Source organism: Mytilus trossulus, chromosome 11 (assembly GCF_036588685.1).
Source record: "Mytilus trossulus isolate FHL-02 chromosome 11, PNRI_Mtr1.1.1.hap1, whole genome shotgun sequence".
Lineage (NCBI taxonomy): Eukaryota > Metazoa > Mollusca > Bivalvia > Mytilida > Mytilidae > Mytilus > Mytilus trossulus.
Window position 1 is genome coordinate 58,088,615 of NC_086383.1, and position 19,645 is coordinate 58,108,259.

Sequence of the window (19,645 nt, forward strand, 5' to 3'; positions counted from 1 at the left end):
TTCTGTGACACGTGGTATCTTGTGGATTTTTTTCTCATTGACATTATACCACCTCTTCTTATTTTTATAAAGACCAACTTCAGTTAAAGGCAACTATTGTTTCAACGAGTAGTATTCTAGCAGTAATGAATATAAAACAGATAATCAACTTAACGTTATCTATGTTATATCTCTCATATTCTAAATAAAAATTATCAAAGGCATTTTGTATGATTAAAATAATTCATCAATAATATAAGTTTGCCTATCGCACATTCGTTGTTAATAGTGAAATCCTAAAAAGGAAATACATGATATCATCATTTTTTATAATTATTTAATTTCCTTGTTTTTATTTGCATAATAGAATAAGGTAGTTTAACGAAAAATTCTTTTCATATTTTGCTCTCAGAACATTAATCATGATCCATTTTAAGATAACAAAAGAATTCAGTCAAAAATCTTTACAATCTGTGCCATGTACAATTTACCAATATATAATAACTTGTTTAAATTAATTAAGATTTGTAATAAAAAAAAAGTTAAAAAAAATACCAACATTTATATTTTTATCACGTACTCACATATTATGCATACACTCAACATATATAAACATCACATGTTAAATTTTATTGAATACAAGTAAATGAAAAAAAAATGCAAATTTAAAGCTTGTGGTTTTATAAAATCTTTGATAATTTTAACTTTATACATGTCTATGTGCACATGTTCATTTTCAGTGGCGGATCCAGGGGAGGGTTCCGGGGGTTGGAACCCCCTTTTTTGAATGATCAATGGATTTGAATGGGGACATATAGTTGGACCCCCCTTTTTGTCCTGGGTTGGGAACCCCCATTTAAAATGGCCTGATCCACCCCTGATTTTGAGTGAAAGAATTGAAAGATATTTACGCCATATTGATTCACCCAAAAAATAAGAAAAATCTGAATTTTCGAAAGTCAAGTTAGATTCTAGAAATATTCAAATTTGCAAAATTCAAGGACTATCCTTAAACGTAAAAGCTGTAGAATTTATTATTATTAATACATATTTTTGAAGAACTAAACGATTATATATTTTCACAGAAAAATGAAAACAAGGAGTTCAACTAGGATGGGATGGACAAAAATGGCAAGTGGCAATTGGCTAAGTTTGTAATATAAGAATATATATTATAAAAGCTAGATACATATACACAAAATATCACAGTTACTTTTGTCATGTCTTATGATTCAATGGATGGAATCGCCACTTCGATCATGCTATAATTAGTCTAATTCAATTAATTTATATATACATGTAAGCTACGCTGAAAACAGATTTTAAATCCGATTTCAGCCCATCTTACTTTATGGTAGTTCATTTTAAGTAGCCAAACGTTGCCTTATCACACACTATATCATTAAAGTTCAATTATTGCAATATTTAGACCAATAAATATTGAAATATCATATTGCAAACGCAAGAGATGGTGGCCATATTGAACACCATGGAGACTTATCTTCATTCTTTTAGTCTATGAAAACGAATGAGGAATTTAGTGCGTTAGCGAATTCAATTGGTATGACAAGCTTGAACTTTCACTCATTAGTATATTGCACTCAAGGACGTTAAAGTGAATTGAAACATTGTTTGTTAAGTCGTATTGGTCGCGTAGTCTTTCTACTTCTGAGTAATATTTTCTGTTCACCTCTGATTATTATTTTTGTTTGCCTTTAAATCAACTTTTTGTTCGCCTCTGAATCACTGTTTTGTTCGCCTCTAAATCACTTGTTAGTAACCACCTATATCACTTTTAGCCAAACTTAATCACGGTTTCAATTCCCCTACATTCATATAAGGATTTTCTCTATTAAAATTTTCATAATCTTCCGATGGTTCGTCATCGGCAATCATCATATTTGTTCTATTAGGAATTGTGGGTATAATAGCACAATTTTCATAATCCTCCATATCATCTTCATCGTCTATTTTAGCTTTAGAAAGAGCATTTTGCACATTTTCATAGTCTTCCAGATCCTCGTCGTCCTCAACAGTCTGGTTCTGATTAACTAACGCAGAAGTCTTACCGAAATTTTCATAATCTTCCAGTGGCATGTCACTGTCATTTTGGTCTTTTTGGTAATTCGCATAATCCTCTTGAGGATCTTCTGCGGTTGCGTCGAATTGAGCGGTACTAAGGTGCGGTTGTTGTCCCGACATATCCTCGTAATCCTCTTGATCGTCCATTGCTTGATTTATTGCACCTTTCGGTTGTTTAGATTTCTTTACTGATATTTTTTTCATAGAAATTTTGAACATAGATTTCTTTTTCTTTTTTGAGATAGCTGCCGGGGGTCTTGGTGCTTCCCCTAACTCTGATAATTCTACGTCTTCAGACGACGCACCTTCAATATTTTTTTGTAAGCGTATGGCAGAAGCATTCGAATAAACATCACTTTCTCGGTTCACATTCTGAAAAAAAGAAACTATAATAAGAAAAGAAAGACAAAATAATATTTCTATATAACATAGATTACATACATCCATCTGACGAATAATTGTCTCATTGGTAAACATACCACATTTTCTAATTCTTACAATAAAAACCTTGAAGTCGCTCCGAGTAGTATATCATGCCTTAATGTGAACCTTTCTAATCTATGTTTAGTTCATTGTCAATTGATATTTCTAAATAGTGAAACAAATCTTGACACTTTGTTAACCATAAAAATAGCATACAAATCATCAAATGAGCATATCGGTTCATGTCACCATAACTTTGCGCTATACGATTTTATAAAAATGTATGCCCTTACCGCCATTGGAACTTTGGTGGTTTTGCCTGTAGCTGGATCTTTGACGTATCTAAATATTTTATCCTGGTTCCGCTGAGCTTGGGCAGCTACTTTAGAATCATCAATTGTATTGGTATTTTCATAGTTTTGTCGTTGAAGTGTCGGATTCTTCCCACGTCGTTGATCGTTCTCATGCTCAATGATATGAACTGTGTTATCTTTGCTGTTATCTCTAGTCTAAAAAAATATATTTCAATATAAGCGAACATTCAAGATAAATGAATAACAGGAGCTATAGACCTACTTTCATAAAACTTAAACTTAAACATAGAAATCATGATACAAAATGTGTGCTCAAAATACCAAATTCGGGATTTTGATTGGTTGAATTGTTAGTCTGATCAGGATAAACGTAATCCATTTCATACCTTAAAAAACATGTCGTAGTACTGACAGTTTTGTATAGAATTATGTTTATCATTTTGAAGATGGATACATTCATATATTATATATAATAGAGAATGGAAATAGGTAACTTGTAAATGATCCTAATATGCATGCAAATACGTTCCATATGGAAAACTACGAATATAGTCCCTGGTGTTGACAATGGGTAAATTGCGAATTTTTTTTATACCCCTTCCAAATTTATTTCTCCATGTTTTATGCCTCAAATTGCAAGGAAGGGGGTGAAATTACACTGTAAAAATATTGGGTTTAAAGGAAAGTAGTGATATGGTGGAGCTGAAAAAGGTTAAAAATTAGCACTTCGGAAGCTGTCAAAAGATTTCAAGACGCCCTAAACATAAAATTTTCCATATTTTAAGTTAGAGCCGAAGTTAGAGCCGATGAAGTTTTCTATAATTTTGATATAATTTGTCTTAAAAGTAGTACAACACACTGTAAATAGTTCATTCAGAAAGCGCAGGTGGGATTTTTAAAATTTCCATTTATGTTGTAAAAGAAATGCACTACGAACTAATTGTGGTCACGGACCAATTATCTGTTTTTTTTTCAAGCGAGTGTCCTGATTCTATATTTTTTTCGGATTGATACTACAAATAATAGTTATTATTTAGAATTATACCTCGGTGTATAGTAATGTTTAATTTAATAAAATGATACATATTTGAAAAGTTCAACACTTACATCTAAAAGCACACTCATCCGAGAGGATTTCTGAATATTCATTCGTCTTGTTCTTTGGTACATGTACACTAAAGCAACAATGAGGATGATCACTACTACTGCACCGCCACCAGCAGCGGCACCAATGATAATGGCCTTATCAAAACCAGTTTTTTCCGGTGCTTCAGCAAGACAGGTACCATTATTGTTATTCCCATGGAGACATGAACAAACGTCTACTGTAGACCCACTTCCGGTACAGTTTTTGCATTTGGAATCACAGGCAACACAGACATTACTACTGTTTGCAAAGAAACCTTCTGGACAGGAAGACCCACATAAATAAAACACTTCCGGTTTTGGTTCTCCAGAAATTTCAGTTGTATTGTTTACTGCACTTGTACTCATCGAGTGTGTTGTTGTGTCTGCTGTAGACATATCTGTACTTGTATATGATGAAGTTGTTGTTGGATAAACACATTCTGATCTATTTACAAATTCATTAGAAATGTATAAAAACAACCCAGCTGGACAAGCATTGTCACATGGTGTCTGACATAGACAATCCTCTTCTGATTGCTGAAATGACATAAAAAACCAGCATTATAAACATTTTATTTCAACATTTGAACGAGAAACATAGTAGCTCAGTTTAAAGTCATATTTCGATGTACTCTTGTGTTAAGATGTTTTTATCTTAGCAAGAATATTGTTGGCGATTATTGGTGTTTTTTCTTATTTTTTCGTTCTTTTTGTTTTTATAACTGCATGGGCTTATCTTTTGAACATTTTCAGAAATTGCCTGACCGATCGAATGTCCATCGTTGCAAAATAGAAACCACAGTGACTTTAAAAAAAACTACTGATGTGAGTATTTTGTTAGCTCAGTCTGTTGTGAGGTTGCTTTCTTATTTACATTTAACCCTTCCTCGTATTTGACTGATGTAAATGCTAAATATACAGATTTAGAAAAGGTCGAGTATTGATGTATTACACAAGGTTGATTATGATATAATTTAATTTAGGTCAAACAGTTCATAATGGCAAATATTAATTTATTTAAATCTGATTAACTTCGATGAAAAACTAACACAAATAATGCAATTACGGCCCACACTGATCTGTGTCCACACTTGTTTGTTTAATAAAAAGAAGCTGTTAATAACTCATAAACTTCGGTGGAGAATACTAACACAAACAACGCAATTTCTGTCGACACTTATATGTGTCCACACTTTTTTATTTAATAAAATGAAGCTGTTAAAAACTCAGCCTTTGGTGAAGAATACTGCTAACACAAATAAAACAATTACTGTCCACACTGATCTGTGTCCACACTTGTTTTTTTGATAAAAAAAGAAGCTGTTAAAAACTCATCAACTTCGGTGGATAATACTAACACAAATAATCAATTTCTATCCACACTGATTTGTGTCCACACTTGTTTATTTACTAAAATGAAGCTGTTTTAAAAAGACTCATAAACTTCGATAGAGAATACTATTATCACAAAAGCAATTTCTGTCCACACTGATCTGTGTCCACACTTTTTTATTTAATAAATCAAACGTTTGGTGTTATATCTATCATTTCACTGAATCGATTTGGAAGTTTGCCAAATATATTTGAAAACTTTTATATTTTTTGTGTCACGAAAGACATTTGACCTATACCCGGTCTTCCTGGTTCGTTTTCCCTAAATATTGACTAACCACTTTTCTTTTGTATTCATGCATTATTTAGAAATAAACATTTCTTATATTATATATGTAATTTTGTTTTGATACGTCTTAAAATAATGTATCGTAACATTTGAACGTATGTTTGAAAATTTTAAATATCTTTATTTCATGATTTTGAGAACGAGATTAGTTGTAACAAATTTGTTTTTTATTCGCGATTTGTATAGAGACCTATATGCATTATGCCGTTCGTTTTCTCGTTTATATTTATTTTTACAATTGTCCTTTCGGAGCCTTTTCTATCTGATTATGTGGTGTGTGTTTTAGCTCATTGTTAAAGGACGTACGGTGACCTGTAGTTGTTAATTTCATTTGTTTGTTGGTTGTCTCTATGGCAATCATACCACATCTTTTTATCGTTATATGTCTATATTTGTACACAATATCTGTTTCGTAAAGGGGAGGGGAGTGAGGTTAAACATAACTTTACACCAAAATCTGAAAACACTTTATACACAATGCACTGCCTTATAACCATAATGTGATCTGCGGCCGTTTGAACGGTTTCAAAAAAAGGCAAAAAAAAAAGTTTTTAAATTGTGATGGAAATAAATCATGATTATTCATGTCACCATTTATTTTTTCTGGTTTTATCTGTATATAAAGCATATATGTAATTAATTTACATACAGCGAAACCTGACTAAACCGAATCCTTTATAAACCGAAAACCTGTATAAACCAAACATATTCTTAAGCACCACCATCTCAAATAATGTGCGTGCTGAACCTGATAAAACCGAACATTGGTCAAAACCGAACAAAATCTTAAGACCCAAAGAGGTTCGGTTTGAACATGTTTCACTGTATAACAACTATAACGTCAACAACATGTGGGATGAGTTTCAAGTTATCTAATTTAATGAATGGACCATGAGTGGAATTTCCTCCTTTCACCAGGAAGTGAAATAGATATATTAAACCCACGTGATCTAATCGATTAAAGTTCAGAAAAAATAGCAATAAATTTACCGTTTTTAAATTACATTTTAACTAACTGGCAATTGTTATTAATTTATTTGATCATTTGATTAATTATAGTTGATGTAAAATAAAAAAAGTTCCTTAAACATTTATTGAAAGTATACATGTTCAAATGTTCAGACTGACCCTACTGATACATTAAAGGATAGAGAATAGCCGATTGCTAAAAAAAACATTAAGTGTCCCATGATACCATATCGACAACTCTTTTATTTAGGTGTAATTTAATAGTCAATTAACTAGATGGTTTCGCAGAGTTTGCTGTGGTCAAACAATTTTTCTCGCTGCATTGAAGACCCATTGGTGGCCATCGATTGTTTTGTGCTCTTTGGTAGGGTTGCTGTCTATTTGACATAATTCACATTTCCATTATCAATCTTATTATTGGTATGTTTTTTTTTTTTTTTTTTTTCTATGGTCGGGTTGTAGTCTCTTTGATACATTCCCCATTTCCATTCTCAATTTTATTTACATGAGACTTTTATTGTATTCGGAAGTTGTATTTGAACTATGATGGAGAAACTGAATAATTTCAGGAACTTCTTTTAAAAATAAGAATAATTTGGACTAAAATCGTTCCTAAAAGGATGTAGTCTGGAAAATTTTACTAGGTAAAAAAATCTGACGTAGTGAAAAAATGTGATCAATCCGGAACAAAGTATTTTCATCAAATCGAACAATGTGACTAATAGCTTTGAAAAGATTGGGAATATTTTTCAAGGATAGTGAAGACTAACGTTTATCTTATTTTCATGTAAAATAACCTACTAGAAATGTACAATCAAAGTGATTTAAAGATATCATATTTCTTTTAAAATTCTTCTGCAGATTCAAATATTTTACGCGCACTGATACGGTATGTACGACATATTCTTGTATCTACCTTTTGAAAGTCCACTGTTAGAGATTACGAGAAAATTGACTAATACACTAGTCCAACCTCGCTTCATATTCATAAAGCTGTCATAGCTCATGACCCTACTACATTGACTGTCTAAAGTCATATTTAAGTTACAGCCGATTTCATTGAGTGTGTAGCTAAAGATAATATCTTTGGCCGTTAGCTTGCTTGCTAGCTAAACCGTGACGCCATTATTAGGTAAGGTATGCTACCCTCCTTTCGTAGTAGCTTAGTCCTACAGACAGATAGATTGGTCATCAGTCGAACAATAGATATAGGAAGATGTGGTGTGAGTGCCAATGAGACAACTCTCCATCCAAATAACAATTTAAAAATTAAACTATTATAGGTTAAAGTACGGCCTTCAACACGGAGCCTTGGCTCACACCGAACAACAAGCTATAAAGGGCCCCAAAATTACTAGTGTAAAACCATTCAAACGGGAAAATCAACGGTCTAATCTATATAAACAAAACGAGAAACGAGAAACACGTATATATTACATAAACAAACGACAACTACTGTACATCAGATTCCTGACTTAGGACAGGTGCAAACATTTGCAGCGGGATTAAACGTTTTAATGGGCCCAAACCTTCTCCCTTTTTCTTAAACAATAGCATAACATCACAACATAGAAAAACATACGATAAAATATCAATTGGCAGACTTAACTCAATCAAAAAACGTATGATTACACAATGAACGAATAAATTTGATCTGCGATATCTGAATACAAATGCACAGTTAATTAAATATTAGAGACAAACATTCATGACCAAAAGGCTAACAAAAAAATTCAAACACACTGAGAAATATTTAACCAATCAATGTTCACTTTAGAAAAAAACGGTTTTTTATAATCTTGAAGTTTATACAAATGTTGTAAGAATAAGTGAAAAATTGAAGATATTACAAATAATCCAAGCTGGTATACAGACAAGATCCATATAAATAAAAAAAATGACAAAAAAGCATTATAAACAGTATCAACATGTCGAATTAACAAGAAAATACGATTTGAGAGTACTCGCAGTTACTGACAGCTAGTTAAAAGCCAAAACCAATTAATAGTAAAAAATCATGCATCAGAGACTAAAATCGACTAAAACACATCACAGGGATTTAGTATTTTAACGTCATTAATAGTCAAAGAAGACATGACTTGTGCAATGCCAAAAATAAATGTATCGACAGGTAGTAGTATAGTGAAGTGCGACTTCAATAGAAATAAAAGTTAACGTGGCTGTGTCCCCTATACATCTCGCCTCAAAAGATAATGAAATTTAGTTATGTTTTAATTTGCTAATGACAAAATCAATATTAGTGCCAATGTGAACTATATTCAGAGATCTAATTACAATATTGGTACGATAACCCTTACTTATAAGTTTGTTTAAAGGTTCGATGAGTTTACAAGAATCACATAGTGATTTCCTCGCTTTAAGTACAATATTACCATAACATTTAGGATGAGAAATACCATTTTTAATAAGCTTTCTACAGGTATAGCCAAATTAACTAATCAAATCTTTGTATCTATGAAAGAATTTAGTAAAAGTTTTAAGTAATTTATGGTATCGAAATCCCTGACACAACAATTTACCAGTGATGCATTGATTACGTTCGTTAAAATCTATGACATCAGAACACACACGGGCAAACCGAACGAGTTGCGATATATAAACACCGTATGATGGAGCCAAAGGCACATCGCCGTCTAAAAAAGGAAAATTAACAATAGGAAATGAAAAATCGTCTCTTTTGTCGTAAATTTTAGTGTGAAGTTTCCCGTTTGAAATTGAAATGTCTAAATCTAGAAAAGGACAACTGCTGCTGTTTATGTTAGATTTAGTTAAAGTAAGTTCGTTTGGGTAAATTTCTGAAGTATATTTAGAGAACTCTGGATTATTCAACGAAAAAATATCATCCAGATAACGGTAGGTATTTTTGAATGTATCAACCAAATGTAACAATGATGGGTCTTTACTGAGTTTGGTCATAAACTGAGATTCATAGCAATATAGAAATAAATCTGCTATTAAAGGGGCACAGTTGGTGCCCATAGGAATACCTACTACCTGACGATACACTTTGTCTATTCTTAAAGAAGGGTAGATTACCTAACATAATTATGACTTCAAGTTTCAGCTAGCAAGCAAGCTAACCAAAAATATTACCTTAAGCCAATCAATAAAATCGGCTGTAATAGTTGAGAGCTTAACAGACTTTTGCCATCTCTCATCATAATCATGTAACTGTCTACCTGAGGAGCCTACTGGGTGATTGTCTGAGGTTATGAGGCATTGTTAAACAAGAGAATTCAGTGATTATGTTATGTTAAAAACTAAATTATTAAAGCAATAACCTTGAAAATGGAAATGGGGAATGTGTCAAAGAGACAACAACCCGACCAAAAATGCAAGCAACAGCCGAAGGCCGCCAATGGGGCTTCAATGCAGCGAGAAACTCTCGCACCCGGAGAGCTAACCCCTAAACAAAAATGTATACTAGTTCAGTGATAATGGACGTCATACTGAACTCTGAAATATACGCAAGAAACTAAAATTAAAAATCATACACTAGACTACATGTACATTACAAACAATTTGTTTGTTTTCAATTCAATTACAGGAAGGATTTATAGTAAAAAAAAATATGGTTTTTCGTTGACAATTTGCATTAAAATAACAATACAAATGATAGATAGCTATATAAAGAATATCGGTAAGAAAAATACGAAATAAAAGCACAACCATATTCAGTGATCTATAATCTAATAATTATTTTTCAATAGATTTTTCAAAAGTATTTTTTATATACAAACTCGAAACTTGAAACCTTGGGAACAAATCATAAAACGTACAACTGCATGCGATGATCTATTATGATAATTTACTTTCAATGGATTTTTTAAACTTGGTTTATTACTCTACAGGTACCAAATTTTCTTGTAACATATTGTGTAGCGGAAAACTAATTAATATGGTGATCAAAGCCCGACAGTTGCTTTATCCATGTCAACTAGACTATGATTGAACGTTTTTGATTTTACAAAGGCGGGGTTCTCGAAACTGGATGCCACACAAATCCAAATAATGATGCTATACATATATAAAGCTAACATATATATGTGCTTGTCCCAAGTCAAGAGTCCGTAGTTCAGTGGTTGTAGTTTGTTGATGAATATCATATATGTTCTTTCTTTATCAGTTTTTACATAAATCTGGCCGTTAGTTTTCTCGTTAATTTTTTTTCACATTTGTTATTTTGAGCATTTTACAGCTTCCTATTTTGTATGGGTTTTGCTCATTGATCGAATGTGGTTAGGTGTCCTATAGTTGTTATATTCTACAGCATTTGTTCTGTGTCGGGGAGTAATATCATTGAAAATAAAACTACATCTTCTTATTTTCATAAGCTGAAGATACAAGTATTGATTTTAGTGACCTTAAAGTACTCAGTTTGAGTGTCGTCTGGTAAATGACTAGATAAAATTGTGGATTTTCAGCTTATAAGGAAGGAAGTCGGTTGAGTGGAATTGGTTATATTGTTCCTGCGTACTCAAGGTTAAAGTCTATCATTCTGAAGTACTTTATTGATTATGACAAATATCCGTCAATTCCCTATGCACTTATTTATACATTCAGTCTGTTTGACTAATTAAAGAGGACTTGTGACCAATTTCTCGAGAATTTTTCATAGAAATTTTCAAGAACTATTTTCACTTGAGTTTCGTGTTTGTTATTAATAGAAAAACTAAGAATTTTGGGAAAATCAGAAAATAACACACAAAAAGAAAAGTAACAGAGCTCTAATACACCTAATCGCAATTTATTCCATTCCGGATAAGTTCTAAAATTACACAACTTTTTCATCCAGTTGAAGCTATCTGGGTCCCTGTTTAAACAATTCACCATGCATGATACTTTTTAATGAGACCTGTTTAAACTACCGTAAATGCTTCAAACAAAATATTGTTTTACTTCAATTTTAATTTCGAAAAAAGTGGATCATACTTTATCAATGTTTCCTGATCAAGACCCTCTAAAGTTTTTCCTCCCTCAGCTCACTGCTGATGACCTATATTTTCGGCCCGCGTGACCTAAACAGGAAGTTGTATAAATGACTGTTTTTTCAGGAATGGACTAAATAGCGATAAGGTGTATTGCTTTTCTTAATCTCAAAGTCACAACAAGGCCTTCTAAACGGAGCAAAACAAAAATGTAACCTCATTGTAGGTTAATACGTCCACTAGCACTGGTTTGGGTGGAATTCCTAACCAAATAACTCGGAAAAACATTCTAAGATTAAAAATATTTTCATAAAGTCTTCTACTCTTCACCAATGGATACAGTTACATAGTTCAGTGTGTTACTTTGTAGTTGTAACACAATTACTTATATTTAAAAAAAAATGTTACCTACATATATTAACAGATGCTACTAAGTAAGAATTGTGTTTAACCAATAAGCTGGTACCGTATCTTTGAATGCTTTTACATGTTATAAGAGCTCCCCAGTATGGCAGTGAAGTGTGCCTGCTCGTTTCATAACTTGAAAAAGTATAGCTGCGAAAACGTAGCTCTATTGTCCTTTGATTTTTTTTTGGCGCGAAAACGTAGCTCTTTTGTCATTTGAATTTTTTTTGCCATCTATGGTCCGCAAATATAAAAAAATCATCAAAAAGACCTTAAGAGCTACGTTTTCGCAGCTAGGAAAAGTAGTTCTATATAAAATTGAGAATGGAAATGGGGAATGTCAAAGAGACCACAACCCGACCAAAGCGAAGACAGCTTATTCATGTACAAAAATACTGAAGTTAAATTTTTTTTCATTGTATATTATCAATTTATCGTAAAATTTGACCTTTGCAACTTATATTTATTGATTGTTGACACGTTTAACCTTTAAAAGAATGTATAAATTACGTATAAAACAAACATGCATCTTATCTATTCATATGTCGTAACTCATATTTATTGGTGATTTATGAATGCAGATTTTATGCGATAAAACTTGATATAAATGTCGTGATATATATTTTTTCGATTGTTTATTTTTTTAAATCTCAGAAAAGGTGAAGCTGTCTTTGACATCGTTATCTTATTGTTTGACATGTGAATTTCATCATGAATTGTTATGACAACAATTTGTGAAACATCCGTTTATCGCGGAAGCGACGTAGAAATGTGCATGGATTAAAACTTTGACATTTTTGTCAAAAAATATTTCAAATTGCAGGACCCTGGAAGTTACAGGATAGGCAATTACACAAAATGCTAAAAGGTTTTTTTTAGAACACATTGATGGCCAAATCTTTGTCTCTAGAATTATATATTATAAAACACATTTCTTAATTTTGATTGTCCATGACAATCATTTGGTCAAGACATGATTATTTCGGTATTTTTTAATGCTTAAATTAGCACATCTCTTTCGGAAAAGAAATTCCAAACCTAACAACAGCCCACGAAGTACTAGGCCAAACAAATAATATGTGCGTTTCCTAATACATCTTTGGAAAAAAGGTAGGTAGGTAGGAAGGTAGGTATGGATTTTTTTATTTACCGTTTTTTACATTGAGTCTATGGGAGGGGCATTCTGACTTTAACAATGCTAATTAAAATGTGACTAAAAAAACACTGTACATCTGTAGGGTAGGTTAATTTTTAGCTAAAAAATAGGGTGGGTACCGTAATATGAAACACACATCTTTTATTTGGCCTTATACAAATAACTAAGTGTACCGTTTAACCAAATATATTATTTATTTTGACACTGTTTATACAAACTTCTGATGTTAATATTTGGTATTCTTTTGCAACATTTCAAACTGTACAACGTAAGCATTTATTTCCAACGTTCTATAACTAGTTCGAGAAAGGGAACAATCTATTTTATAGGTCAACAACAAGAAGGAAGAGACGCTGATTGGATAATAACATCTTGTTTGCATCATCATAATCTCTCTATCTAAAGATTATAGACGCTGATTGGATAGTCTTGTCTCGTCTGCTTCATCATAATCATATTATCTGAAGTATGCTTATCACAAAACGACTTTGAATCGGAGATCAGCCGGAATATAGCGACTGATATTTTTCGGATTAGTTCTGATTATTACAAAACGACAAAACCACTCCTGTTAAATAATTAAACATACGAACAACGATATGAGTACTTTTATTTTTTATTTGATTTTTTTGTTAAAACAATTCAAACGTTTTACATCGTTCCATGACAGTATGAAACTGATTACAAAAAGGCTCATTATAAGGGTATAAATTTAACTTGAGCAAAAAAGGAAATGACTAAACTAAAAAGTTGAAATAAGACAAACAGGTTACACTATTGAGAAACGGAAGAAAAAAAAAATGAACAGACAAACAAGAGTCAACAACACGCTACATTGAAAATTAAAGATTGCGGTAAAATGAATCACTAGCGGAAACCTTTAGTGGATACACTTTTTTCATAACCGTCTTTTGACTTCAAAATTATTTTTTTCTCGACAGGTTGACTATTGTTTGGGTAGAACTTTCTGGTACTCGGTCAAGTAAGAGCAACTACAAGAAGTAATTTAAAATTTGGAGAACATTATTAGCCGTTTTCCGATGATAGTGTGAGTGTAGAGAAAACCCATAAAGCAATTAATTTCCCACCCAAAATTGCAAAGATACATGTAGCAAGCTTGATTTTAATAATAATTGCTTTTATTTTACCAATTACCAGAATGTCCCACATGTCGCAAAATTATATACTCCGGTAATATAGAAATGGTCTATTCGAGTAATCCAAAAGGCAGTCAGGCGGATCCAGGCATTTTCATAAAGGGAGCCCACTGACTAACTAAGAGGGGGCCCTCTCCAGACATGATTTGGTAATTCCTTAAATAATCTGTCAAATTTTTCCTACAAAAAAAGGGGGGACGATTTCTCTGGAAAACCCCTAAATACGCGTCTGGGTCAACAGTTCTTGCCGCACTAGTGATCTGCAAGGCTATAGTTGGCTGTCACAGCATTTCTATTTCTCTTGACCTTATTTAATACAGATTATTAATTATAAAGTGTTCCTGACAGCGTTTCGTTTTCAATTTTTGTTTTAAAACAAATGAACTAATATGTATCCAAATTAAGAAAATTATGGCATTTTTATATAAAAAAAGCTTTAATTCCTTGTGTTGAACAGTTCTTCCGGATGTACTATCAATACATGACGCCAAACAGGATGAATTATGCCTTTGTTGTTTAATTTTAAAATTTGATAAATATTTTCCTTAGATAACATGTATAATATAACAAGAATATTGTTAATTTCCAATTTAATCTGAACACTGATCATTTTTTGTATTAGTTTCTATTTTTTTCATGTTTTATTCGGATATTACCTACTCCATTGAAAGGAACGGAGGAAGAGGACATGTATTGATGACTGTTCTGTTATCACGAAGATGCGTTATGTATTTAAGGAATGACTGTAATATTTTTTTCTGTCTATGAAGAAATAACATTAAAAATGTGGTGCACACTGAATAACGCGCGTAGTGGGTTATTTATCAGTGTGCACCTCATTTTTTATGTTATTCCGAATAGACAGAAAAAATATTACAGTCATTGCTTATTATTTAATTCTAAATTCCATTTTAAACCGTAGAAAACGTCACGGTCACATGACTAAATTATGTTTATGGGCTCATAACAAAATAACGTCAGCCAATCAGGAGACGCGTTACATCCCAAATTAAATTATTAGGGTATAATAGGAGCAATCTTCATTTCTGTACTCTCCAATTTAAATGCCATTTTAACTGTTTTTTTTCTTTCATTTGTTCAAGTCTTTCTATTTGAGCATTCCAGTACTCTCCATTTTTAATATTTGTGGCTTTTTTTTTCTCTCTATTCGTTTTTTCCCCCTCTTTTATTCTTTATTTTTTTGTCTATTATTCTCTATTATGTAAACATAATCTAGATCCTCAGATATAATAGTTCAAAGAACTTTACATTACTGGAGTGGACCATTGGTGTTCGTATTAAAGTCCTCTCCATAAAAACCATAATAATATATAAAAAAACCTTTACAAGAGTTTTATATTTAAACAGATAGTACGTGAAATAGGGATGTACGAAATGCATGAACACACAAGTCAAATATCAGTGTGGTTGTCTTTATATATCAAGAATACAATCTCGTTTCAATTTCAACAAAACATTCTGCATTTTTCTATTAGTAAAACCCTATTAAATTACACTAATGGTTATTGAACGATAAACTTTTAATTTTTTTCTATGAAATATTATATCATACAAGATGAGATATTTAATCAACTGAACACAAAGACATTAACACTGTGTTAAAAAATCCCATTGAAAGTCTTTCATTGGACGTGTGTCATATATGATAAATATATGGCAAGTGAAATGATTTTGTAAACAAATACTAGTGTACATCTACGATAATTTCATAAATGAGAGAATAACATCGCGGTAAATATTCGATTGAAAGTTTATCATCGCACGTCAGCTGGTTATGAATATTACTTGTCGGACACCGAATCATCAATGGCAATTTTGTATTACTCAAATACACTCATACAGGATGCTACCGAAGTGGGTTAACTTTTAAAGAAATAGGTCAAAAGCCTAAAAAAAAGATCATAGGTATTTTTTTCAGTATGTTTTATAAGTAAAGTGAATCCATTGTGTTTATAAAATGCAATGTTTCGTCTAATTACCTTCCTATGTATCGCTACCGACTGACTGACTAAAATGTACATCAAATATTTGCCACTGTTCGTCCAGCAATTAACAATTATTTAATCCAGCTGATATTGAACGAAATGGCAGTTTTACACCAGTCTAACAAATGACCAAATATATATGCCAATGGTATAAATATCTAATATCGATATAAGAGGCACATGTATATGAAAAGGAAACATTGGGATTTACTGTTCGAATTTTTTTTTCATGTCTAAGACATTGTACATTTTATTTATTTCAATTGGAAAAAGAAAATTTACTCTTTTTTATAGAATGGAGAAGAAAGGACACGATGTATAATGGCGCATCATAAAAGAACAGCGCCACTAAGTATGTACTCGCCCCCTCGCCAACTTGTATGATATTTAGAAATACATGTAGCATCATGAAATAAAAAAAACCAAAACAATTATGACGTGAAACAAAAAGTACCCGTTTTTAACTTTAATTTGATAAACCTACAATGTACATATAAAGTATGAAGATAACTGCTGCACTTGTAATACAACATGCTAATAAAATAGTTCGAGATAACAGTAAGTCGTTCATAAAACTGTAGATAGGTTGAAATAAAATAAAAAAGATATTAATGGGAGTCCTATATTTCTCATTCTTTAATTTTTATTAATTCTGCCACCTATTCTATAATCGGAATAATTTAGCACCCCTGATTCCGTATTTTTGATTTGTTTTCGTTTTTTTCTTTTTTTTCTTTCTTTTTTTCGTTTTGTCCATTATTCTTTATTTTGCAAAATGGTCCCATTTTCAGCCTCCGATATGTGTACATGTATTACCGCCATTGACAACTGAAGAATCTGTGTTTATCACTTTATATTAGTGAAAAGTATGTTTGTTTAAGGTTATTACTAAAGACAAATACTTTATACTACTTATATAATATTGATGTCAGTCTAATGTATGCTGAAGTCTTAAAAACCTAGATAAGCAGCAAAATGTGACACAAAGCTAAGATAAATACATACTAGACTAGTATTTGAAAGTAAGAATATTTAATGTGTTAAAACAAAATCTCTTTCCCAATGTGAAAAAAATTATAACGGAAGACTTCCAAAAATATGACTTTTACCCTATTTCGTAATATAAAAATAGTTTTTTTACGGAATCAAGAAGTCTATAATGTGAATTTTACGTAAATCATTAAATGAATGTAACAGACAAAAACGAATTACTTTTAAAAGTTTTCAGAAAGAAAAGTGACATTCTTGTAAATTTCCCGTTTCAATTTCCTCATCACTCTTAAGAATCTTTAAAATAAATGTACTTTTCTTTATCAAGGACAAATAAAACAACTTCATGAAGTTGTTAAAATATGTATGAATTCTCAGTAAATCGAATAAAACTAAAACTAAGTGTTAACCGATCTTTTTTCATCGGTCCAAACGCATGTTCAAAATGTTCTTTCAAGTTTAAAATACGCTGATTAATTTTGTCATTTTCAAACACATATTATCTATTATACTCAGAAATTTCAATTCATCGTATGTACAGAGCCTGACGTTCAGAAATTAAAACAACTTAATCTCCGGTTCAATAACTTTTTACTTTTTCTTTTACTTTTTTATTTTATTTAACAACATGCTGTAAACATGGCACTAACAAGACAACAGCACAAAGTAAACATGTTAGCAGAGGCGAACACATAGAACAATCTATTTTTTTCGCGACAAGTTGAAAACTTTTTTTTTCTCTTTCAATTTTAACATTACAGATAGTGGCAGCTGAGGGTGAAACACACAATTTTTTTTTCAGAATCAAAAACAAATTATTTTTTTCTCCAAAATTGGAAAACCCCCCTTTTTTTTTCAAAAAAAAAACATAGCTCCCCCCCCCCCCCCACAAATAAAATGGTTGCTGCTTTATATTATTACATGCTGCGCGCTTCGCAGAAAACAAGAACAAGATTTAAAAGTCTTTAAATTAACCAAGTCAAAAGTACCGGATTACCACTGATAATAAAATTGAGAAAGAAAATGGTGAATATGTCAAAGCGACAACCACCCGATCATAGAGCAGACAACAGCCGAAGGCAACCAATGGGTCTTCAATGTAGCGAGAATTCCCGCACCTGTATGTGTCCTTCAGCTGGCCCCTAAAAATATGCATAATAGTACAGTGATAATGAACGTCATACTAAACTCCGAATAATACACAAGAAACTAAAATTTAAAATCATACAAGACTAACAAAGGCCAGAGGCTCCTGACTTGGGACAGGCGCAAAATTGCGGCGGGGTTAAACATGTTTATGAGATCTCAACCCTCCCCCTATACCTCTAGCCAATGTAGAAAAATAAAAGCATAACAATACGCACATTAAAATTCAATTCAAGAGAAGTCCGAGTCCGATTTCAAAAGATGTAACAAAAAAAAACAAAAAATGACAATAATACATAAATAACAACAGACTACTAGCAGTTAACGGATGTCCATTCCACACCAGGTCACGTGACATATAAAAAAGAAGATGTGGTATGATTGCCAATGATACAACTCTCCACAAGAGACCAAAATGACACAGATATTTAAAATAACTATAAGTCACCGTACGGCCTTCAACAATGAGCAAAGCCCATACCGCATAGTCAGCTATAAAATTAAAAGGCCCGATATGACAATGTAAAACAATTTAAACGAGAAAACTAACGGCCGTATTTATACAAAAAAAAAAAAAAAAAAATGAAAATTCACACATAAAATGGAAATAGGGAATGTGTCAAAGAGACAACAACCCGACTATAGAACAGACAACAGGCGAAGGCAAGCAATAGGCGTTCAATGCAGCGAGAATCGCCCGCAACCGGGGGCGTCCATATGCTGGCCCCTAATTACATATACAAAAATGTACATGTATACTAGTTCAGTAATAATGGACGTCATACTAAACTCCGAATTATACACAAGAAACTGAAATTAAAAATGACACAAGACTAACACAGGCCAGAGCTAACTAGGCTTCTGACTTGGGACAGGCGTAAAATTGCGGCTGGGTCAAACATGTTTTTTTTAAACATAGATCGAATGTGTAAATCCAACACTAAACCATAAGTAAAATGATTTCTACCAAAACAGTATTTGTTTTCCTCATTAATATGCCAGCCTTTAATTTATACAAGATGTCATGTCTTTTCCAGGAACTTTATTATCAACTTAGATGTTTCGAAAGATGAGAACAATCTTCCGGGAAAATAATCTAGATAAAAGGTATATAAACTGTTCAATCTTAAATTATAAGTATGTGTCATGTCATTTTAAATGGCAGTACTTCATTTTATTGACTGAAATTTAAATGGATCTTTTTTTTTAAATTTTTGTTTATGATAAGTTTAAAAGGAAATGTGGGATACCACGATCGAA

General features: G+C 32.0%; 1 protein-coding gene across 1 annotated transcript in view; it reads right to left on the reverse strand.

Annotated features, from left to right (window-relative positions):
- Positions 1-531: 531 nt before the first annotated feature.
- Positions 532-19,645, reverse strand: part of LOC134691352 (uncharacterized) — a 30,861-nt gene continuing 11,747 nt past the window's right edge. The window contains exons 2-4 of the mRNA XM_063551833.1: positions 3,906-4,463; positions 2,778-2,993; positions 532-2,433 (exon numbers count right to left, since the gene is read on the reverse strand). Of these exons, the coding sequence (XP_063407903.1) occupies positions 1,789-2,433; positions 2,778-2,993; positions 3,906-4,463 (1,419 nt within the window). The 3' untranslated portion in view covers positions 532-1,788. The remainder of the gene's footprint in view (positions 2,434-2,777; positions 2,994-3,905; positions 4,464-19,645) is intronic.